Below are 25,137 nucleotides of genomic sequence, written 5' to 3'. Positions count from 1 at the left end.
CTAGTACAACTTTTTAAAAAGTGTTTGGCTGCTGGCTAGGGCCCATATATTTTATATTTAGAAGTGGCTTGATAAGGTACTATAGTGTCTGCGATTGTGACAGAGAGGTTTCTGAATTAGCTGCCTTGGTGTTTCATTTTATTTCTTAATTATTTTTGCTTTACTTCCCAAGAGAGGAGACTTTGAGCATTCTGAAAGGAAGCGAAAGAAGGATGGTGTGTGTATAAACAGTAAGGGATGAACTAGAAGAGAATAGTGCTGAGCACCCATTAAGCCTGTTCCTTTCAGCTACCCTAAGGACTCTTAACTGGCTTGTTCTTAGTTGAGCTGTAGCTAAGATTTCTTGTCTAGAAACGAGGAACTTGCTTGCTGCAGTGAAAAAGAACGCTGTGCTATCCAGAAGACTTAACATATTTTGCCGTGCAATCCTAAGTCCTAACCATGTCTTCTCAGAAGCGAGCCCTATTGAATTCATTGGGAGTTACTCCCGGGTAAGTGGAGGATTGCAGCCTTAGGCTGCTGTCTACTTGGGAGTCAGTGAGACTTGCTTTCAAGTTGCCATGGTAAGGACTGCATTGTTACAGCTTGCCATCCCCTCTTTCTTCCAGAGGTGCTGTTTCATCAGGTGCATGAAGTCATAAATGTGACAGAACGAGGTTCCAGCCTTCAAAAGGCTGCCACGATAAATTGGATACTTTTAATTCATAGACTTCTTTTTTAGTTTGATGTTTTCTCTTAACTGGGAAGAGAAACACACTGAGTGCATCCATTTCCCTTTTCTCCTCCTCCTTCATAGATTTTTCTTTTTAAATGCAAAACAGGGCAAATTTGATACGTTAGTAAAACTCCTTGTGTTTTATTATTTCTTCAGCTATTTATTTGGCTTGCTTTTCTTACAAAAATCAGCAAAACATGTTTTTTTTCAGAAGCCAGCATGGGGGGAGGGGAAGGGGTAGAGAAAAGTTTGTTATTTATTAAAAAACTTACTATTGGTCTTTTCCTTATTGTGGTGTTTTGTGCGTTATGTGTGTGTTTAAAGTCTTTTATTCCTTTTTGTCTTTTACCAAGGGGAAGTTGGGAACAACTGGATGTCAGGAAGTGAAGTGAAGACTCCACGTTGTCTATGAGAAGCTGAGGAGACAGACCAAAAGGGATGGATTTATAATTCATATAGACCATCAGCATTCTGCTTTAAAAGGATTTTTTTTTAATCCAAAGAAATCTATAAAAAGGGAATAAAAGGCCAAGAGTGCATTGCAAGAGTAAATAACCGACTGCATTCGAAGAAAGGAAGGCTGAAGGGAAATCAAACAAAACCAAGATATATTTATTTGCTGAACCTGAATCTCTTTTATATACAGTTTTCCTTCCTTATCCAAAATAGTATTTATCAGACTTTTGCCTGCCGTTGCACAGAAGTTTACATACCCAAAAGGCCCCGCTCACGAAGAAAGCGCCACAAAATCTGTTACTCCAACAAACAGTGGGATTCAAAATTATATCTATATGTGTATATAGAGAGAAAAACTTTTCCCACGATGACTCTTCTATCCTATGGATATCGGTTTTGAGATAACAGATGAGGATTGTTGGCGACTTTTGGAAATCGTGCTGGTGTTGTGGGCCATGGGCTGTATTCAGAGCATTAGCTGCAAATCAAAAGGTTTTCGGGAGAGTATTACTGTCGTTGAAGTTAAGGCCTCCATCGACCCTGTCCCTACCAACATCGATGAGTCATCCAGTGTGGTTCTGAGATACCGGACCCCGCACTTCCGGGCTTCTGCTCAGGTGTTGGTGCCTCCTCTCCCCAGGAAAGAGACCTGGATCGTGGGCTGGATCCAGGCCTGTAGTCACATGGAGTTCTACAATCACTACGGGGAACACGGAATGTGAGTGGTACAGTATCGGCTGAGTGTATTAGATTTAACTTGGGACGAGGCTGTTATGGTTGGTGCCTGGGGATTGGGGGGGGGGGAGGGACTTGAACCCTGCAAGGATTTTTTTGCCAAGGGGTGCAACCTGCTGTACAATTGGATAAGGGACCATGGCTCAGGGGCAGAGCACCTGCTTTTCAGGCAGAAGGTCCCAGGTTCATTCCCCATCATCTGCAAGTGGGACTGGGATAGGTCTCTTATTCAAAACCCCAGAGAGCTGCTTGTAAAAAGTACTGAGCTAGATAGAACTATGCTGAGAAACAGCTTCCTCCTGCCTTTTAGGATGGTGGTCATCATAGCTCAGCGGTAGAGCACCTGCTTTACATGCAGGTGTCCCTGGTTTGATCCCTCGCATCTCCAGGGAAGGCTTGGGCTATCCCTTGCCTGACATTCTATCTAGAGAATGGGTAGGCAAACTAAGGCCCGGTGGCTGGATCCAGCCCAATCGCCTTCTAAATCCAGGCGGTCCGGGAATCAGCGTGTTTTTACATGAGTAGAATGGGTCCTTTTATTTAAAACGCATCTCTGGGTTATTTGTGGGGCATAGGAATTTGTTCATACTCCCCCCCCCAAAAAAAATATAGTCCTGCCCCCCACAAGGTCTGAGGGACGATGGACCAGCCCCCTGCTGAAAAAGTTTGCTGACCGCTAGAGAGCTGCTGCCAGTCAGTGTAGACAATATTGAGGTAGAGGAACGAAGGTTCTGACTTGGTATAAAGTAGCTTTCTACGTTAACCTATCCTCCTGTCACTGGTGGCATCCAGTTTTGTAGGGCAGGTTTGTCCCTCATTATCACCCTCCCTCCAAATCCGGTGCTCCATTCCTCTTCATAAGGTCACTGGAACCTGCCTTGATACCAGGTCACAGAATGACTGCTCTGGCTGTCCCTGACTCTCCAGGCTTCCCAGGTCTTTCTCCTCACCTGCTCTGGGAATTCTTTAGCGGGAGATGCCAAGGATCAAATCTGGGACTGTCTGCTTGCAAAGCACTTGCCCTATCACCATTGATCTATGGCTCCTTCTAACACATTCCACCTCCCAGCTGTCCCGTCTCATTCACTTATGTAAGAAAAAGCAATTTTGCGGGGAGGGTGTCAGTGAATGGGGCTAAAAGTGTCTTCCCCTTTCCGTTAAGGGTCAAGTCATTCCCAATATGTATAGGTCCTGCTTTTTTGGTCGTGCTGGGGTGTGATGGAATGTTTGGGGGGGGGGGAGGAATGGAATTCTTTAAACCAGCTTCTTCTAATAGCAAACTCAGCTGGTGGTGAGTACCGGTGGGATTGTGGCCAAAATTGGGCATGCTGAGAAACATGAGGGAATAATATCAGCATGCTCAAGGAGAGGAACTAAAGTTTTGCAAATGTATAGCAAATCTTTATGGTGAAATCCTAATGCCCTCCTCAAATAGCCCAGTTAGAACCAAGAATTCTTAGTGGTGACACAGAAGAATATCTGCTCTGGGAGAGGAAGTGGGAATGGAATGGAGTACCCTAAGAAAGGGCATGGCTGGCTGGAAGCCTGAACAGGAACACTCCCCACTGCCACCTTTTTGCTGCAGGCCACATTTGTGGGTGTTTATTAGCTGAGTGGCTGTCATTTAAATGGCCTGTGTTTTGATCCCTTCCTGTCATGGCCACCTCAACAACCTGGCAGTGAGTTTAGGGGAAAGTGGGCTTCCTGCATCACCAGTAGGGATGGGACAGAAATCAGATTCTGTTCACGTTTGAAGGGGGAACTTACACTAATTAGCGCTTCCTGAAACAATATGAGAACCAAAACCTCCAGATTTTGCAATGAACTGTAATGGGTACAAAAAAAAAACCGCATACAACAGGGTAAAGAGTGCATAAAAACACTTTTATTAGTGAAAACAACATAAAAAAATACATTGTGTTAAGGGAAAATTGGTTTCTGAAAACTGTCCCTTAGGCAAGATTGCATAGCAAAAATGTGAATGTTTGGAGAAATGTGCTCTGAAACGCTTATTAATTTTCATGAGGGTCTTTTTAATCGCAAAGGGATGTGGAAATGTAGATAATTTAATTTAAGAATTGGGAAAAGTGAGAGAAACCGAAATGGACGGATTCACTCATCCCTAATTGCCAGTTCACTGGCATGGCTGTCCAAGGAAACCTTTGGGTCTTTCAGCGCAGGAAACGGCGGCCTTCTGCTTGTAGCAAGTTTCCTTATCTGTTCTCACACAGGGGATCAGCAGAGGAAGTCGCCAGGGGCCTCTTCCTTCACTGACTCATAGCCTGCTCTACTCTCTGAGAGGGTCTCTTTTTAACTTTCCATGTGTGTATCCATATTCCACCCCCTCTCCCGCCCCCCCAAAGAAGTGGGGAGTCTCTGTAGCGCATGAATCTCATTATGCCCGGGGCACAAGCAACTCTTAACGGGGATATTCCGTGTTTGTTAAGATTTAGGGCAGGCAACCCCATTCATCCTCACAGCAGTCCTGAGTCAGAGCTTAGGTACCTCCTTGCCCAGATATCTAAATTCTGTATGAAATCCAGGTCCTTCAGAAATTTAAACAGTTATATTTCTTAGAAATCTGACCTCCTTCCTCTGAGTCTTTAAAAAATCTGAAATAGTTGCTTCAGTCCAGTAAGGGTCATGGTACAATTTGCAAATAAAGCAGGTTTGTTTGTTTTAAATGAAGTCACTATTGAATGCAAATAGGGGACACCTCCAGATGTCTCTGTTTGGTCCTCGGGGTTATTTCCCAGGCAACACTCCCCCCCCCCAGGTCCTGGGTGATTTGGGGTGCTCCTTGGGCACTTTTGGCCTGACTGGACTGTGCCCTCCCTTGAGCTGCAATGCCTTTTGCTTTTCTGGATGGAGGTATATGCAAATCTCTGACTTCTGATTGGCTAGAGAGTAGCTTATGGTATAGGGCCCTTAGAAGGAGAGCGTGGCCCTCAGGTGGAAAAAAGCTTTCCCCAGTCTAGCTACAAATGCATCATGCTCTTGAGGTGCTTTTTATATTGAAATTAAATTATTAATACGCTGCCTCATCTTTCGGAATAGCCCCTCTCCCACAGGGCAGCTTGACAACATAAAAAACAACAACACAAGTTAAAGCTGTATTATCAATAACAATAGCAGCAACAGCAGAATATTTCGCATCCCAGTAAAAATGGTGGCCTTTGCCTCTTACCACACCCTCACTAAAAGCAGTCATGCATAAAATATTTTTAGAGCCCCCTGAAATGATAACCCCCACATATCTCCTAGGTGAGGGCATTCTACAACCATGGGTCTGCCGCAAATTATAATTTCCCCAAACATAAAATACAGCAGGGATCTCATTTACCGTCCTATTTTTGTTTAATTTTTTTACCTCCAGCCATGGGTTGGGAAACCAAATGTAACCTGTTGGCCCTCACTGTCCTTACTTCACATCCTCCTTGTGTGTGTGTTTTTTTTGGCCTTGCTGGGATGTGTCCCTGAAAATTATCATGACTCTTGCTTGCCTGGGTGGATGACAGAAGGGTGGGTGAGTTTGTGTAGAAGCCAGCCCACTGTGCAGTTGTCAAATTCATATTCTCTTTGCTGCTCCCATTTTGTTCTGGCCCAGCCCACCACTTCCATGTGAGTGTAGTTAGAACAGAGGCACCTGTGCCTTTACTTTCCCTAGTCTGGAGAAAGGGGGCGTGGCAAGCGAAGGGGGTGTGGCTTGAGGAGAGACCTGAAAGCTGAGTGGGTCATGTCCCAATCATTCATTTACAGTACTCGGGTGGTGCCGTGGGTTAAACCACAGAGCCTAGGGCTTGCCGATCAGAAGGTCGGCAGTTCGAATCCCCGCGATGGCGTGAGCTCCCATTGCTCGGTCCCTGCTCCTGCCAACCTAGCAGTTCGAAAGCACGTCAAAGTGCAAGTAGATAAATAGGTACCGCTCTGGCGGGAAGGTAAACAGTGTTTCTTTGTGCTGCTCTGGTTTGGCAGAAGCGGCTTAGTCATTCTGGCCACATGACCCAGAAGCCACAACGCCAGAGTCGTCCGCGACTGGACCTAATGGTCCGGGGTCCCTTTACCTTTACCTTTACCCCTTTTAGCAGTCATGTGCTGGGAATTCTAGCTCTGTGAGGGGAGCTCCTAATAACCCACAGCAAACTATTGTTGGCACCCATCTGTCTCGGGGGTAAAACCATGAAAGTTTAGTTAAGGAGCCATGAAAGTTAAGGTGGCAACCAAAATGATGCAGGCAGGGGAAGGTCACAACATTTGGGGCTTTTTAGTTTAGAGAAAAGGTAGGTTAAGAGGTGGCATGATAGAGATGTATAAATAGTGGATAGAGTAAAGTTCTTCTCCCAATTCTCATTACACTAAAACTCAGGGACATCCAGGGAGGCTGAACGTTAGAAGATTCAGACAGAAAAGTAATTGTGCATTGTTTAAATAAGTACATTTATGAAATCTGCCTCCTCAGGAGGCAGTGTGGGCCTGATCCACCAGGCTCTTTTTAATGTTCTTACATGTATGTAATAAAAGTGACTATGGAGAGGTTTGGAGGGCTACACTTGACCCCCTTGGGCCTGAGGCTCACCACCACTAAGCCGGGAGGAGAAAGGCGGCTTTGAAAAGCAGGTTCAGATCATAAGGACTTGAGAGGCATGTGGTTTCCCCGCTCCGCCACTCCCACAACTCTGCTTCTCCCTTAAAACAGGAAGCCAATGGGGAGGGCTGCCTGAAATAGCCCTGAGGAAGTTTAAGGGGAGAGCAGCCACAATAAAATGAGGCCCCACACTGCTCTAGGCAAGGCTAACCCAAGCCGGTGTGCTGTCTGTCAAAACTTTATCCTAACATCGCCTCTCCATGCACAGGAGCCAACTGGATGGGCAGCTGAAGAGCTACAACTTTGGTTGGAGCTCATGAGAGCAGGCTAGCTTATTGGGTGTGCAGGGAAGTATAGCTCCATTTTCCCACAGAGGAGAATAGTTGGGGTTTCCAGAGGAGGGCTCCCTCTTCCCCACTGCTCACAGCATGTGTGTTTTAGGTGCTTGCCTTGCTGCACCTAATGGTAGGCTTGTCTTTAAAGGCTTGTACTGGAAAGAATTCTGACTGCTCCCTCCTTCTTGCCATGAGAACATAGGAAGAGTCATTCCAATGGCCCATCTAGTCTACCACCTTCTTCTCACAGTGGCCACCCAGATGCCAGTGGGAAACCCTCGAGTGAGACCAGGGCACATGAGCCCTCTCCCTTCCTGCACTTTCCACCTCTGTGTGCAAAGTGTCATAAAGAAAGCATCAGTATAAGGCAACTTCATGTGTTCATTTTCAGGCACTATGGGCAGGGGGGGGGGGAGAGATTCCACTCAGTCGGCAGCGAAAGCCAATCTCTCAAATCAACACTTTCCAAAATAATATCAGAACCGAAACACAGCCATCCTTCCAATTTCACACTTACCCAGATTTTGTGATGCAGTTCCCCAAACAGTGAATAATTTAGCATACATTATTATTATTATTATTATTATTATTATTATACACTGCATTTTCCCCAATGGGACTCAAAGCGGCTTACAGATAAAAAATAGGAACCGATAAAAACACAGGAAAAAACATTTTTTTAAAAATAAACATGGATAGAATATAAAACTATATACTTACATAGCATGGATTATGTTAGGTGGGAATTGCTTGCAAACATGTGCATTGGTCAGAATTGCATACCAAAGTGTGTTCATTAGGAGAAATTTGCATGGAAATGCCATCCAGTTTCCATTAGGATTTTTTTTTTTAATTGCAAATTGCTGCACAAATGTGGAAGACTGAAGATTGGAAAAGTGAGAAACACTGAGAACTGAAATTGTTAGACCCCCTCCATCTCTTGCATGAGAAAACAAAACGGTATTGAAAGCACCATCACATGTAACCACCCCAATACCAACCTGAGCTCAGATAGTAATGATTTGCACAATAAAAAGGACCCAGGGGTGGAGGAGATTCTTCTGCAGAACACAGCAAGGAATTCCTTCAGCAGCATGTTGAGGTGGGCAGCTCTGGGGATGTGCTTTTTAAAAATTATTATTGCAGTGAAAGAATGTGCACCCCACAGGCAGAAAAGGGATGACAGGGACTTGGCAAGCATAAACTATAGAGGGAGCAGATGGCTGCAGGGCTGACCGCTCTGACACTGGCCAAATCTTGGGGGCTGAGCATTGTGCGTGGGTGAGAGGATAGATGGAAATGTCACGTTAATAAGAGAGAGCCACTCACTTACTTTCCCCAAAAAAAGAGGACTGAAAGAAGGGAAATCGCTGTAGAAGTGAGTAAGCTAGATAACCAGAAAGAGGAGAGAAGTAATCAAGTTGTAAGAAAGCTACCCTGTCCTAAAACAGCCTTGCAAATCCACAAAGTTTCTAGTCCTCAAACAGCCAAAAGGGCCTGCTTATACGTACTCATTCCCCTTCTGCAATTCATTTTGATGCATTGATCTTGTTTGTATCCTGTCTTTCATTCATCATAAGAATGTAAGTGCAGCCCTGCCTGGTTGAGTTTTTAGTTTATTTCATTTCATTGAATCAATTTAAGAGGAGGCTGGCTGCTGGATCAGGCTAAAGGCCCATCTAATCCAGCACCAAGCAGAATGCCTTAATGGGAAGCCAGCCAGCAAGTAGGACTTGAGTGCAACAGCACTCTGCCTGCTTGGGATCTCCAGAAACTGGTACACAGAGAGGCATGTTGCCCCGACAGTGGAGGCAGAACACCCCTCACCCTTGACCATTAGCCCTATTGGCTGGGCTCAGCTGGGGAGTTTGTGTCCAGCTAATCTGAAGGGCTCATGAGGTCCTCAGTCTCTCAGCTGCTGTGCCAGCCCAGATCATTCAGATGCTTTCTGTTTTGGGTGTGTATATGCCATCGCTGGGGAAGTATCCCCAGTGATTCAGAGTGCACTGCAGCCCACATCCTGGTGTGCTGCCATTTCGTGAGCTGGCCCTTAAGTTTCTCACAGTGGGCCAGAAGGGTCTTGCTTCTCCATTAGTCACAGCCTTGGAATCAAGCTGAAATACTGGAATCAAGCGTGGCTCTCCCTCTCTGGCTTCTGCCTGCTTCTCACCCAATTCACACACGCTCTACTTTGCTGTTATCTTTCCCACTGCCAGCTAGTTGTGGAAAGGGGACCTGGGGGATATTAACTCACCAAGAAACTTGCTTGACCAGTTAAACAATGGAATCCTCCACTATATTTCCCCCCCCCCAGGTGGAACTCACCGGAACTCAGGCACCTCTGAAGTGTTCTGTGGTGCTTGGGGCTGGTTTCTCCCCCTAAAAATAGCTCCAGCACCTCGTTGTTGTTGTTGTTTTTGGAAAAAAAGCCCTGTCAGTTACCATCTTATTAGGAGATCCATTCCTCACAGTGTAGGAATAGGGCCTTATAGTGTGGTGGCAACTAGCCTTTTGAATTCCCTCCCTTTAAATATTAGACAGGTTGCTCTGTCGCTGTTGCCTTTTCAGCACCTACTTAAGACCTTCCTCCTTACAACAGGCCTTTTTAAAGTTGAGCTTTTCCCCCCAAGTCTGCACATGTATTGGAGTTATTTTTAAGAAATTTTGTTTTATCAGTGTTGTATGTTTGCCATCCTGGGTTTCTTTGGGGGAAAGGGCAGGAAGTAAATTTAATAAGAAAAATAAGTGCATAATAAAAATGTTATTTAGTTAACAAAATTTATACACCACTGGATTGTGGTCAAACCTTTAAGCAGTTTACAAGACTGCTTGTAAAAGAAGAAGTTTAAAACATTTAAAAATAAAATTAGCAGTAAAAGAGAGTAAAACAGGTGAACATCTATGTGTCAGGACAGGCTCGGGGCTTTTTTTCAGCAGGAACTCACTGGAACTCCGTTCCAGCACCTTAGAATTGCCATTTTAAGAGAAAAAGGGAGGTGTTCATGGTGAGTTCTGGTACTTCGACTTAAAAAAAACCAATACTGGTTAGGGTGCCTAATTGCAAAAGTGTAAGGCAAAACAGACACGAAAATGGTGACTTTTTTGTGAAAACTGTTTTTTAATAAAATAAAACAAATGACAAGGTGATACGGTAACACAGCAAACTGAACATACGATTTTAAATAATGAGAAACTGCAATGGTCAGATTTCCCCACTCGTAGGCTCACCTGAGCTGTTTCTTCTGAAAGGTTCAGAGTTGGTTCAAAGTTCCTTCTGAAGGGAGGTTAGGTTCATGACCAAACAGCTGCAATATTGGCTGCTGCTTAGCACTTTAAATGCAGGAGATATTCCTTGCTGGGTAGATGGTTGCGTAAGGCTTGGGAGGTTTTAATAAGGGCCAAAGATAATGTCAAAATATAATTATGTATAATTGTGAGACAGGTGTGTGAAATTGGGTGTCAGTTGGATTCCTTCCCTTTCCTTCTGGAAAGGGTTTGGATACCATCTGTATACGATAATTTAATCTCTTTGTAAATACGTCTTTCCCCCTTCCCCTTTTACAGCTCCCTGCCCCAATTATTTGTGTTTGATATGCTTTGTAGTACAACAGAGCAAAATATTTAAATGCACTTTGGATGAATGCTGCTTATCCTTTCACTATGCATGTGCCATTTCTCAGGGGAAAGTCCTCCCAAAAGTGGCTAATACAGTATAAAAGTTTTAGAACAAAAACCTTGTAGAATCAATCTATACCCAAAACTAAAAGGAGAGGGTTAGCTAAAGCAGAATATTTGCCCTGTTCACATCATAAAAGCATGATCATAGAATCGTAGGTTTGTAGAGTTGGAAGGGTCATCTACTCCAAACCCCTCAAGGCAGGAATCCTGCCCACAGCCATCCCTAGGTGGACTCGAACCATCAACCTTATGGTTAATAGCCAGACACACTGACCCATGGCGCCATGTTGAAATATAAGAGCTTTTAAGGTCAGTTTGAAATCTAAAAAGGAAGGGACCAGATATACATTCCTTCTTTGAGAGGGAGATCCACAGGAACAGGGGCCAGCCACCAAAAGGCCCTGTCCCAAATCTAATAGAAATTGATTATAAGAACTGGGGCAAGCTTGTATGTGTGCAGGTGGTCCTTCAGGGAATCTCCCTTTAAACTATAAAAACTATAAACGGCAAGAGTGCAGGGACCAAATGAGGACCTGAAAGCCTATCTGGCCCTTAGGACTTTCCCCAGTTCACACCCTCACCCATAGGTGCTCCTGTCTGTCTGGAACCTCTGGCGTCACTTACCACTGACATGTGGCCCCAAGAAGGCTGACCATGAGCGAATGTGGCCCTCCCCATCTCTGATCTATGACTTTAACACAAGTACTTCAAATTGCTCTAACTTGGCAGGCCTCAGTGTGGTGAGGGGAAGAGCCGTAATTTTGTTGCTCCTTCATCCCTGCGCTCTTTGGCCGTGTTAAGATTTTGTAATTGTTTTCGGAAACTTTGGTGTATGTTTCATCACGCGGATTCTGGCCACGCCATCGATAGCCCTCTTTGGTTTACATAATTGTACTACAGGAGTACAACAATATATGTGTTAATGAGATTGCTTGCGAAAAGTGGAGCTGACTTAGCAGGATACTTACGAAAAACATCCCCTACTCCAAAAAAACAAACCATTCCCAAAAAATAATATAGTTCAGGGCACCGTAATCCTATGAACACTCACAGAATCTCCCTTAATGCGTGCTTGCTTTGATGAGGGCATGAAATAGCCTAGCAAATTACATATTTTGTAAAGCAATTCAAAAAATACAAACTTCATGCACATCCCTACCCCAGACTATAGGCAATGTTGCCTGGGGTGGATGGGAATTGTAGTACAACACATTGGGAGGCCCCCTCCCCCAGTTGTGGAAGGCTGTGGTGTGGACAGTACTCTGTCTAGATGGTCCAATTGTCTTGCAGTTTTTTTGTGTTCATCCAGAGTTTAGATTGGGGAGTAAAATTTGATTCAGTCTGCATTTAAAGGAGAACCTACGGTACCTAAATCACACTTCCCAAAGGACACACGTACTGAAACACAGCCATGCATCAAAGTTCAATATCCTCTTGATTCCGCCCCCCCCCCCACCGGCAGTTCTTAAGCCGAGTAATTTATACGAACGTGCATTTACTAGGGTAAAGTGTACTTTAAAATACATTAAGATGCTGGGGATTGAATGAACTACTGCAATTGCATTTCACCCTTGGCACTAGACAGATGGGCGATGGGTCGTTTGTTGGTCACCATGTGACCAAGTGGCAGGTCTTATCGCTTCCTATCAAGTAATTTCTCTCCCCGCCACACACTTATTCTCTCCTTCCTAAGATTTAAAAATAAATAAATATTCAAACGGTGTCTGCAGCGTTCTGAACCTAAACGGAAACAGCACGTTGAAGCAGGAAGTAAAACAGGAGAAGAAACGTCCTACTTATAACCCCCATTCTTCAGTGTGCAGGCAAAAATTCTGCCAGCTTCTGAGGGTGTGTGTGTGTCTTAAGTGCCTACAATTACCCTACTCACCTTTCCCACCTTAGCAGAGAGCTGAGAGGGAGAGGGGTTTGTTTCTAAAGCAGCACCAGGAAACCTGAAACCCTGGGGCCACATGTGGCCCTAAGCTTAATTTAATGTGGCCCTCCAGTGTTGGTTCCAACTGGGGTTTTTCCCCCCCTCGTGGGGTCAACAGCACTTCTTTGGAAGTTGCCCCCCCGCCCCATTCTAAAGAGAAGCAATTGGGACGTTCCAGCCAGCCTGTCACGTAGCTTGTGACCCTATATGCATGCTGAAGCTCTTTACAAACAGATTTCTAGGGCTCCCTCCCGCCCTGATGAGTTTTAGCTCAAGGCACTTAGGACCAACCCTACTCTTCTAAATCCCAGGCATGCAGGGTCTGGTGATGGTTGTTCGGTAGCAAGGCCAAATACCCCCCACTCATGCTCAGGAGACCTGCAAGTATTCCATTCATTTCAGGGCAAATCTAAAATAGAATTCATGGCTTAAACAGAACTCTGTCTGTATCTTAATCCCATTTCTATTAAATCTCTTGAATGGCTTTTTAAGGGGGGGGGCGGTGTTGCGTTCTGCCTGCCCAAGAGCTTGTGTCTTATTTGGTTGACAGCTTCCCTACCCCACGCACGATGAAGGCAAACTGTGGGATTGCTGTCTGGCGTAGGAAAATCTGTGCTCTGTACTACCCACCTGGGTCTCTTTGTAATATGAAGCAGAGGTGAACTCTGGCCAGATTAGACAAGTCTCTAATTTTAAAGATTGCTATTTGAAAAGCGACAGGAGATCATTTTGAGCAAAATGGCAAGCACATTTGTAGAATAATAGGGCAAAAGGGATTGTGAAGAATAAAATTGCATGGGGATTTCCCGCCCTCCCCCTCCTCTTGTGTTCTCTGTTGCGTTTCCTTAAGCACAAGACCTTCCCCATCTGAGAGATTACATTTCTCGGGCAGAATGGCAGAAATGCCAGGGATGGATTTGGTGCTCGTATGTGCTCAATGCCACACACTAAATCTGCAATCCTCTTAAAAACAGCAGACTCCCTGTTGTCCCTTGTGTGAGAGAGATGTGATTGGAAAGGAATAGGATTGCGGATTCCGTCTAGGTTTCCTCCATTAATAGCTTTGCTGAAGGGTTCTGTGTAACCCAGAAAGCTTGCATAGTTCTACACGAGAGATGGGTGCCATAGTTATTCCCCCCCCCCCGCTCCCACAATATTTGGGGCTGGACTTAAATAACCCCCCTTTTTTCTTCCTTAGCTGATAGTCTACGGATTGCCACAATGCTGAGCCAGCCCATTCAGTCAGCCCTTTCCGTCTGCCTTTGCCCTTTGTTCACAGCTTATAGTTGATTTTAACTGAACAGTCTATAAATTAAATGAATGAATGAATGAATGACCACCACCATCACCCCAACATCTTTAATTTCTCCCCATAGAGAACCATGGTAGACACTGGAGCACAGGTGCCTGGTAGACATGAGGACTATTGGTTTCTTTGGAGAGGCAATGGTAGGGGCTGGTGGATTCTGATGCGTCAAGGACAGAGCTTAGCAGATAAGCGTATGGGTTTAATAAAACCTCCCACCCACCCCCAGCTCCATCCACAGACGAGGTATTATTGGCCACCACCCCAATCTCTGAGCGATGGCAAGATTCCAGGGGTTCCAGGTACTTACCCAGAGTCTGTGTCCCCTTTTGGGAACGGGGCACAGCAGAGACTGTGGTGTTTTTATGATAAACGGTTTATTTACACATATATTCAAACTGAGCCTTTGATGGAGGGGTTCACAGTATGAACACCCCAAAAGGGTTTTGTTTCTCACATAGTCCCAGCCTTGCATTTAGACAGGCATCCAACATTGTGCTGTGCCTCTGTGGGTTTCCAGCTTGCTGCTTTACTTCTAGGTCACATTACCGCCTCCAGCTTCTAGCTCACATAACAGCTAACTCAGACCTCTCTGCTGTAAACTCTGGCTTTATCTGTCTCACAAAAGCCCATTATCCTTTGTTCTCTTAATGGCCCAGAACTCAGTCACTCACCAGAACATGGGAAGGTAGCCTGGCTTCATTAGCTTTTAACATTTACTGCATCCAGGGATTTGAGAGGACTTGCAACCAACCAGTTTAACACCGCAAGCCCTTCATTAAATTTTAACACTTTCTAGATCCAGGAATTTAGAGAGGTCTAGCACCCCTGAACTCAAAACCACGAGTTTTACAACTTTGCCTGGATCCTCTATACAGCATTGTGTTGATGGCCAATCCTCAACAGGACAAAACTCTGTTGCCTCTATTCAAGTTACACAAACTCTGGAGGGAAAAAACCACTCGTGCCTAGAAAGAAAATTAGGATTATGATTAGCCTAGGATTTAGAAGGCTGGAAAACAGTATTATTATTATTATTATTATTATTATTATTATTATTATTATTAAATCACTTTTGCAGCCATCTTTATTTTTTAAGCATGCAAAATGCATTGGAAAGCAGAAAGCAGGGAGGCGGGGAAGGAAGGTAACAGACAGTTGGGAAATGTGCAAATTTTTATGTGGGAGAAAGCTCTGTGGATGCACCTTTCCCTTAAAATCTTCATAGGAAAATATAATCGCCTCCCACTACTTTATGCAGAGCTTTCTGTGCTGTTACAACATCTGAGCTGCCACCCCATCAATCGCCGCACTCTTCTCATACCTATTTGTATGCCAGACAACCAACATGCCCCAGTTTAAAAAGGGACTCAAAGCACCACATTTAATGTGGAAGCAAAGGGTCAAGCATGAATGTGGGTATTGACTAAACCCTGCTCCATTCTGCCTTAGCTGATTTGTCCCTCTGACCCTAATATTGCCCATATTGGCCTCCCCAAACCTGGTCCCCTCTAAGACATTGTTGAACTCAAAACTCCTATCAACTCCGGGCAGCAGGTCGGGGATAATGGGAGTTGTAGTCTTACAGCCCTCTGATTTTGTTGGGCTTCCATCAGACCCGCCCCCCCCCCCAGCCAGCATTGCCAATGGCCAGGGATGATGGGAGTTGTCGGCCAGTAACATCCAGAGGACACCAGTTTCCACCACTCCCAGAGTTCCCTGTGAAGAGGGATTGGTTGTTAGACAACTCTTGGCCCCCTTAACAAACTACAGCTCTCGGAATTCTTGTGAAAACAAAATCGAAAATTCTTTCTAGTAGCACCTTAGAGACCAACTGAGTTTGTTCCTGGTATGAGCTTTCGTGTGCATGCACACTTCTTCAGATACACTGAAACAGAATTCTTGTGGAAAGCCATGACAGTTTAAAGTGGTATGATACTGTTTTAAATATATGGTGTGGATGTGGCCATACATTGACTGGTAGTGGTTGTCCAAGGTGTCAGACAGAGGGGATCTTTCCTGCTCCTTTTAACTGGAGATGGTGGGGGTGGTGGTGGAGTGAACCTGGGACCTTTTGCTTGCAAAGGGTGAGTTTTTCCCACCGAACTATGGTCATGCTGTCTTGCAAATCAGCCACTGGTGAATATAAATAATAATAATAATAATAATAATAATAATAATAATAATAGCTGGTTTGAAAGAGATAAGGTCATAGGAAACACAGGAAATTGCCTTATACTGAGGCCACTGGTCCATCTAGTTCAGGATTGTCTACCCTGACCAGCAGTGACTCTCCAGAACAGGGGTCGGCAAACTTACCAGGCCTCAGGCTGGTTCCTCCAGCACCGATCGCGTGGCAGGCCGGAGGGCGGGGGAGCGTGTGCCCATATGCGTGTGCACACGCTATTTCCGCGCACTTCCAGGTCAGCGGAGCACCAGAAATAGCTTGTGCACATGCGTCATTTCTGGCGCACTTCTGGGTCGGTGGAGCACCGGAAATAGCTTGTGCGCATGCACACGGGCCTCCTCAGACCTGTAAGTGCGCCAGAAATGACGCATGCGCACAAGCTATTTCCGGTGCTCCGCCGACCTGGAAGTGGGCAGCCGTGCCAGTAAGAGTGGGCGGCGGCAGTGGGGTTCGCCGCGGACCAGATAACTGAGTCCCTTGGGCCGCATCCCGCCCGCGGGCCTTAGTTTGGGGACCCCTGCTCCAGAATCTCAGATAGGAGTCTTTCCAAACCCTACCAAGATATGCCAATCGGGATTAAACCTGTGATCTTCTGCATGCAAAGCAGATATTCTGCTACTGGGTTGTTATCCTTCATCTAAGTGTCAATAAGGCTCCAGTTCCCATGATTTGAACCTGGGACTTTCTGCATGCAAAGCAAATGCTCCGCGACTGAGCAGCAGCCACCCCCAGGTGAGATTGAGTCAAGGACAACAGCTGGCAAGGGGTGTGGGACGGACTCTGTGTGTGCATGCAGTGGGCTTTCTTGTCAGCCATAAAAAGGGCAATGAAGCCCCATTCCCTTCCTCCTGCTGAAATTTGTAGGCGGATTTAATTGCTTGCGAATGCCAGTATTAGCCACGTGCAAGGCGAGCGAGGGCCCCGGGGGGTTGTGCAAGTTTCCTCCCCATAGATGTATGTGCCAGAACGTTTCCTGTCAGCCTCGTACCATCTGCTTTTTACGCCTCCCCTTCCCTTCGGTTTCCTAAACAGCTCTCTGCCGCGCGCGCGCGCGCTCATTTCCCCTCTTTCATTGCGAAAAATCACACACAGTGGGGGGTGGGAGGTGGGTGATTTGCCATACTGGCTCAGAATGATAGGCCTCAGCCTGTTCCGCAGGCCTCTTCTGACCACCAGGCAGAGAGGTGGAGTATAAATGTTTCTAATAAACCAAGTAATTAAAATAAGATTTAGTAGACTTCTTTTTCCTCCTTCCTGCATTCCTCCGGGAATCCCCACTGATGTTTTTATTTTTCTTTAAGTTGAGCACCCTAATCCTTTCCCCAATACAGAAGGGCCAAGGCCCTGAAACAGCCCTCAGTGCCAGCGATGGGGAACCTGTAGGGTCCTTGTTACTGCTCGACTCCAATCGACCCTGACCATTTGCTACCGTGCTGGCTTCCAGGAGTTGGAGGCCAGAAACATCTGGATGGTCATAGCTGAAGTTCCCCATCTCTGCTGTCCACCTTGCAGTGCTTCTGTAATATCTGTTGCAGGACTTTGGAAACCTCCAGGTCCACCCATTTGGCCCAGTAGCCTATTCCACCCAAGCCATGCCCTTCTGTCCTATGTAAAAGGCCAGGTGCAGTGGCGGACCTTGACGTCTCAAATTTTAGTGGTGCCCTGTGCAATGGCAATATCCGGCACCCTGCTGGATATTGCAGTTGCAGCGCCCCAGAAGCTCCACACCCGGTGCAACTACACTGGTCACGCAACCCTAGATCTGCCTTTGCCAACTGCCGTCCAAGTAAAAAGTTGAAAGGGTGGCAAAGCCCCGTGCCCAAGGTAACACTTTGGAGAGGGCTTCCAAAGGTCAACTGATATCATTGCAGTGCCAGGTAATGGGCCAATCAGGTGGCTCTGCCTACCTGTTGAACTTGGCCTGCAGTGTTTCCCAACCTTGGGCCTCCAGATGTTTTTGGACTACAACTCCCATCATCCCTAGCTAGCAAGACCAGTGGTCAGGGATGATGGGAATTGTAGTCTGAAAACAGCTGGAGGCACACGGATGGGAAACACTACTGTAATGGATTGGGGAGATAACCCCCTGCCCTTCCCAGGACTTAATTGCTGCCTGAAAATAAATAAAACCAAACCAGATATTATTATAATCATCATCATCATCATCATCATCTGTCCCCAAAGGGGTCTCTCACTGGGGATTTTGAGACAGGCAGATGGGCACACACGATGCGACAGAGAGCAGACGTCTGCTGTCTTATTGTGATCTCTGATTCATCCCCCACTGGAGGGAGTTGGATGAGTACTTCCCCCTACCCCAACCCACAAAAAAGTCCTCCAGGCTTTTCTCAGTCCTGTGGTAACCCCAGACGTCAGCCTCCCATATGCTAGGAATTGCCCCATAGCCCCTTTTCCTCTGTCAAGAGAGCCTGTGCTCAGTTAATCTTTTGTGCGTCCTGAGAATGAGATGGTCAGGCTCCTTGTTACAGGACATTATTTGCGGTTTGACAAGACATGGCCTTCTGTGGGAGCAGAGAAACAGCAACACTCAGGATTTTGCGGCAGGGGCTATGGCGGGGGGGGGGGGCGCGGGGCAGGGCCATAGCTAGGGATGGTGAGTTGGGCCCCTGCCAGGGGTGCAGGCGAGGGGGGGCCCACAAAACCGGCTAAAATATGTCCATATATTTGTCTATAAATAAAAATATTGATTATTGCCTCATAAGAAAAGGTTTTTAATAGAGGGTGAATTGAATGGGTGAAAGGGAGGGGGTTGGAGGAGAGGCAGAAAAAAAAGCTAATTTGTCTGTGGCTAGGAGGCGCAATCTGGACACTTCTGCCAGGGGCGCAAGATCACTTAGCTACGGCTCTGAGGGGGTGGGAACTTTATGGACTACATTTTGAAGACCACATCTCATTGGTAGGCATATCCTAAGGCAAAAGTGGCCGAGGAATCACTGCAAATTTTACTGCAGTACTGTTGGCTGGTTGGCTATTTACTTATTTATTTATGGCACTTAGATGCCACCTATTCTTTCAAGGAACTCAAGATACTGTACGTGGTTCTCCCCTCACACACACACCCATTTTATCCTCACAACAACCCTGTGAGGTAGGTTAGGCTGATAGAGAGTGGCTGGCCAAAGGTCACCCAGTGAGCTTCATAGCTGAGGGAGGATTTGAACCCCATTCTCCCAGGTACCTCAACCCCAGGGGCCAAATGTGGCCCTGCAGGGCCCTCTATGTGGCCCCTGAAGACTCTCCCCAGGCCACTTTGCTCACTGGCCCTGCTTTGCATGCTTTTTTCCTGGCGGGAATGTACCCTTGAACTCTGGATAAATGCTCCTTGCTTGCCTGGATGGAGGACACAGAGAGAGGGTGCGCCGCTCTATGCGCAGGGTGGGGTTAAATAAATTTAATCAATAAATAATTTTTTAGAAATCAGTTAATGCAGCCCATTAATTGATAAAATGCTGGAGTCTTCCCTGCAGGAGAAACAACGCTCACCTTCTCGTTTCCTTTCCCTCTCAAATGCAGGTCAAGCTGGGAACTCCCAGACCTCCTCGAGGGCAAGATCCAAGCGATCAGCGACTCGGATGGGGTCAATTACCCCTGGTATGGGAACACCACAGAGACCTGTACCATCGTGGGGCCCACCAAGAAGGAAGGGAAGTTCAGCGTCAGCATGAACGATAACTTCTACCCAAGTGTCACCTGGGCCGTCCCAGTGAGTGACAGCAATGTGGCCAAGCTCACAAGCATCCACAGGGATCAGAGCTTTACTACTTGGCTGGTTGCCACCAACACGGCCACCAACGAGATGGTCATCCTTCAGACAATCCGGTGGCGGATGAAGCTGGGCATCGATGTGACCCCCAGCAAACCTTTGGGGCACCGTGCCAAGCTGAAGGAGCCCCATGCCCAGGAGCAGCCACAGATCCTAAGCAAGAATGAGCCAATACCACCTAGTGCCCTCGTGAAACCCAATGCCAACGACGCCCAGGTGCTCATGTGGAGGCCTAAGGACGGGCGCCCTCTAGTGGTGATACCTCCAAAGCATCGGTAATGAGACCCCCTCTCCCTCTAGTGTGTCCAGCCGCACGGGGTGGATTGGGAGGAGTGGGGGCAGAGAGAGGAGGAGGAGGAAAAAAACCGCTTCATATTTAAGAAAACATATTTAAGCAAAAAAAAAAACCACCAACCAGATGCACTTTTAAAACTCATTTGACAGAAAAGAGAAATATTAATAATAATAATGCAACCATTCTACCTTTTCCCGTCGGAACGGGTCTCACTGTGCTAGAGACTCTCAACAGGAAGGATGCTCCCCTCAAGATTATGACGGGGTGTGTGTGTACGTTTGTCACCAGACATCGAGTTTCTAAGGGAGCAAACAAAATCAATGTCCACACACTTGATTTCCAGCTTTGTAAAAGTTGCTTTTTTCCTTCCTTCAGTTGTTGTTTTCAAGTTCAATCTCATTAACTTAGCTTGGATCACCTGAGAGAGAGAAAAAAACAAAAAGGTATTATATATATATATATATATATATATATATATATATATATATATATGAGGGAGGTTTTATTTTCGGGTTGGGAGGAGGAAGGGAGAAAATTAATTTTTTTTAGTTGGGAAGGGGGAGTGGATGCAGAAGCAACAGAGTAGAAAAGAAAACAACCATTTGTTTATTTCTCCTCTCCCTGGATGATGATGATGATGATGATGATGATGATGATGATGATTGGGGGGGTGGATTTTTTTTTCCTTACAGAGATGATGTTCCAAATTGCAAACACAAGTCACGCGGCCTTATGTAGATTTTACTTTGCATTGCCAAACCTTTGCCTTAAGCAGCATTTTTTAAAAAAAGAGTGGGGGAGTGGGGGGGGGGTAAGAAAGCAAGCAAGCAAAGAAGGCTCTTTTTTCCTTACTGGATATTAGATTGGGGGGGGGGGGAGATGTTTTGTTCTGGAATGAAAATGAATCATTGAGCTTGTATCGCAACCAGTTGCTAAAGGAGGTTGCCATCTTTCCCCCCTTGCTTTTGAAACAAACTGAAACTACACCAGCAGAGATTCTCTTGGGACAGAGAGGCGGTGAAGGAAACTGCACCCGCTTAATTTCCACCTGACTGCTGCTGTTAGTAGTGAAGGGACTCTAATTGCTTCCACACTAGACCTTCTTTCCCCCTAAAATTATCACCCTATGTTTAATCAGTTTTTACAAATTGCATTCCTATGTTTTCTGGGTTGTCTCCGATGTCAGTGCTACTAACATTTCAGTGGGTCTACTCTTAGTAGAACACAGTTGGATACAACCCTCTGTGCATCTTTTTTTCAAATCTGATTTGTAGTGGGGTGTGGGGGTCTCTCTCTCTTTTTGGGGGGTAATTTTAGGGCTTTTAAAAAAGACTTTTCAGGGACGCAGGTGGTGCTGTGAGCTAAACCACTGAGCCTAGGGTCTGCCAATCAGAAGGTCGGCGGCTCAAATCCCCGCAATGGGGTGAGCTCTCGTTGCCGGGTCCCTGCTCCTGTCAACCTAGCAGTTCGAAAGCACGTCAAAGTGCAAGTAGATAAATAGGTACCGCTCCGGTGGGAAGGTAAACGGCGTTTCCGTGCGCTGCTCTGGTTCACCAGAAGCGGCTTAGTCATGCTGGCCACATGACCCGGAAAAAATTGTCTGCGGACAAACGCCAGCTCCCTCAGCCAGTAAAGCGAGATGAACGCCACAATCCCAGAGTCGTCAGCGACTGGACCTAACGGTCAGGGGTCCCTTTACCTTTAAAAAGACTTTTCAGGGCTCCTCCTCCTTTAATTACAAACTTCCTGTGTACAGATTCAACTCACTTTATTGCTTCCTGTTTAGTTCAATGGAAGGATATTGGCAGTCCCTTCATTGCCAAATATTATCAGTTTCTGAGCCTGTGAACAGAGATGCTTTGAGTCTGCATTGCCTCCCATTTTAGCCCCTTTTTATTTGTATAGAGCAAAATAGACAGTACTATTTTTCTACATAAAAATGATAAGAAAATAATGAGAGGCAATCAGTCTTTAAAGCCTCCTCACAGGAACAGAAACTGGCAACGCAGGAGAACTGCATTCAAGAAAAAGTAATATAATGGGCCGAACCTGCCAGCAGTAAGCTTTTAATTAACAGTTCAAGGGGTCTTTGCTTAATGCGTCTTTCTTCTGAACAAGCATTACAGAAGGATCTTAGCCATGGGGAGTGGCATTGCTGATCTATTTGGTGTAATATTAAGTGCTGTGCAGAACCACCAGTTTAATTTTACTTCCTGCACAGTGTGGTAAAGAAATGCACCAGCAACACTGAAAGTAACTAGTGTGGAAGCAACATTTGCTTGGGGGGGGGGATTGTTTTTTTCTATGTCATGGAGGAAAAAACCTGGTTTGAGCCTCCCCAAGTAATCCTCCCTAGCTTAGATGGGGATTCTGTGACCTGTGCTGAACTACAGCTTCCACCAGCCCCAACAAGCATGGCCAATAGCCAGGGTTGATGGGAGTTGTAGTTCAGCAACATCTGGAGGGCCAAAGGTTTCCCACACCTTTCTAGAAAGAAAACAAGAGTACCAAGCAAGGATAGCAGGAAGTGATCTGGTGATGTTTGGATTCTTTACTTCCTTCTCCATATCTGACCCTCATCCCTTTGGGAGGGTCTTCAGGGCAGTGAGAAACAGTTGTATCCAACTAACTCGGAGTAGACCCAGTGGAATTAATGTACCTAAACTAGCCATGCCCATATTGAAAATAACTTAAGTTTGGGGCGGAGCTGTAACTTACTAAGGAAACACATGCTTTGAACACAGAACCTTTTGCTTGCAGTCTGTGGTCAGGGTGTTTATGGTGATGGCAAAGACCTCTGAATGTAACTTTTAGGAGCTGCTGTTGGTGAGAGTAAGTTCTGGGCCTGATGGACCAGTTGTTTTTATTAACATATATGAAATTGGTCACAATGTCCATTAATTGCAATGAGTCTACTCTGAGCGAAGCTTAGTCAGATACAGTCCATATGAAATATTTTAAGAGATACAGTCCATATGAAATATTTTAAGGGGTGAGGGGGGGTGAGGGAAGAGACTCAGTTTTGAAAATGCGCAGGCCCCAGGACAAAACTTCCATGACACACCGTTTCTTTCTGGTATTCACAGGAACAGGAGTGTTTTCCCCTCTAATGATACGGGGCAGCCAGCGTTCAGCACGGATCACTTGGGATCGGGGCAATATAGGGGTCCCTTCTTCACCAAAGGGGGAGCCCAGTGTGCGGTTTGGTTTAAAATTTAAAAAGAAACGGAAGTGGGGAGGGGAGACCACATTTTCAACTCAACATGCAGGATTCTAAAATTCACACTTGTCTGTTTTTTTCTGAAAATAATAGTTCTCTAAGTAATAGCGTGCTTGCACTAGCAGATTACCATCAGACGCGCTTACCGCTGTTGCTGGATTTGACCCCTGCTGCTGCTGCTGCTGCTGCTACTGCTGTAGGGTTCGCACTTGGCAAGGGGGTAGTTTGGTGTTAAATTATTGCTGGGAAAGCCTGCAAGTCACTCAAATGCTGTTTTTCCCCTGCAGGGCATGAAAGAGATGGGGCAAAACAAAAATAAAAACAAACCATCCAATCACACCCAAATGCATGATTAAGAGTTTACCTGCAGAAATATTTGGCTAGTGATTCCTTTTGAAAATATACATGTTCCCTCCATCACCCAACATATGGGGGGTATAGCCATAGTTACTGCCCTCCCTTTTCAGAACAGGGGTAAAACAGGAGTTGTTTACTCCTGATGGAAGCCATTTCTTTTCCAAAACTGGACAGAAGTGACACACTTTTATTGTTGCAGTTAGAAGTGGGAGTTTATCATTGCTGCTTAAAATTTGCCACGTTCAGCAACCATAGGGTGCAGGTGTATTAACCTAATCCATCCAAACAATCCATATTTGGCGGCAGTTGGCCCTAAAGCTTGTTCTTGATCAGCCAAATCCCTGGCTCCTGTATGATCCGTAATCAAGCCAAGGAAATTAGACAGCTGCTACTTTTGAAGGTCACAGCTATATAGCACCAAACGAGTGTGCGATATGCTATTCAGAACGCACCAGTTACTGTGCCTGCATGGAAATGCTTACAATTACTTACAAAATGCCCAGAACAAGAGTCCTGAACATCTCGAGGCATGGGCTGAATCTCAGGCAAGGGTCATATGCTCACAGAGTTATTAAAATAACAAAGCAGCACTACAGTTCCCAGGATCCTTTGGGGGGAAGGGGAGTCACAACTGTTAAAAGTGGTATGAGAGTGGCTCAGTTGCACAGTGTGGATAAGCCCAAGCAGTGGAGGCTGGTCTGTTAGGCAAATGGGGCACTGCCACACCAGTCAATGCCCGCTGTCACTGCCCTGCCATCTTGCTTACAACCAGCCCAACACTTGTTGGCTTCCATCCTCCGCAGTGTTGCCCTTGTAGAACTCAGCAAGGAGAAGGATGGGGAGGGGGGAGAATCAGAATTAATTGGCTCTACCTCTCATTGGTTCTGGACTGTGGCTCCACCTACTGTATGGGCTCACAGCCTTCTGCCCCACCAGCTCAGGCTATGAGAAGATGTTGCTTCAGCAAGCACCAAACAGATTGAACAGCATCATCTTCTTCCCTCCTGCTAGTTCTTCCCACAGTGAGCGGTGCCTTTTGAGTTAAAGGGCCACAGCACACCCCATCAGTCTTGGTGCTACTAGCAGAGCAGGGGAGACTCTGGTCTCACTGGGGCCTCTGTGAAGAGGTCTTTTAAGCCCAAGGATGGCACCATTATATCTTCAGGCTGGGGCACAGGCATTAGTAGCAGACATGCTTCTGTGGTTGGTCTTCTCTGTCCTTTCCCTTCTGCTTTGGAGTCCTCACCCTCATATCCCCAAGGACAAGGAATCTGATGCCAGGGTCACAGAATCATAGAACAGCTGGAAAGGACCTTGTGGTCCACCCCCCCTGCAATGCAAGAATTTCAACCAAAGCATCCATGGCAGATGGCCAGCTAACCTCCACTTAAAAACCTCCAGCACCTCTCATGGGAGTCTGTTCGACTGCAGAATGGCTCTTATTGTCAGAAAGTTCCTCCTGATGTTTAGTCGGAATCTCCTTTCTTGTAACTTGAATCCATTGGTTCGGGTCCTACCCTCCAGAACTGGAGAAAGCAAGCTTGCTCCAA

At 46.0% G+C, this 25,137-nt stretch overlaps 1 protein-coding gene across 2 annotated transcripts; it reads left to right on the top strand.

The window, feature by feature from the left end:
* The first annotated feature begins 1,064 nt into the window (after positions 1–1,064).
* Positions 1,065–23,545, top strand: FAM78A (family with sequence similarity 78 member A). Of its 2 annotated transcripts, none has more exons than XM_033137671.1 (3): positions 1,065–1,889; positions 19,466–19,990; positions 23,518–23,545. In XM_033137671.1, the coding sequence occupies exons 1-3, from the start codon at positions 1,555–1,557 to the stop codon at positions 23,522–23,524; spliced, it is 867 nt and encodes a 288-aa protein (XP_032993562.1). In that variant the 5' UTR covers positions 1,065–1,554; the 3' UTR covers positions 23,525–23,545. The 2 variants fall into 2 exon arrangements, with proteins under 2 accessions (XP_032993562.1, XP_032993561.1); XM_033137670.1 differs by lacking the exon at positions 23,518–23,545 and adding an exon at positions 23,097–23,290.
* The last annotated feature ends 1,592 nt before the right edge of the window (positions 23,546–25,137 follow it).

The sequence above is a fragment of the Lacerta agilis genome, chromosome Z (genome assembly GCF_009819535.1).
Source record: "Lacerta agilis isolate rLacAgi1 chromosome Z, rLacAgi1.pri, whole genome shotgun sequence".
NCBI lineage: Eukaryota > Metazoa > Chordata > Lepidosauria > Squamata > Lacertidae > Lacerta > Lacerta agilis.
Note: the sequence above shows the minus strand (reverse complement) of the source record. Positions and strands in the feature narration are given on the sequence as shown.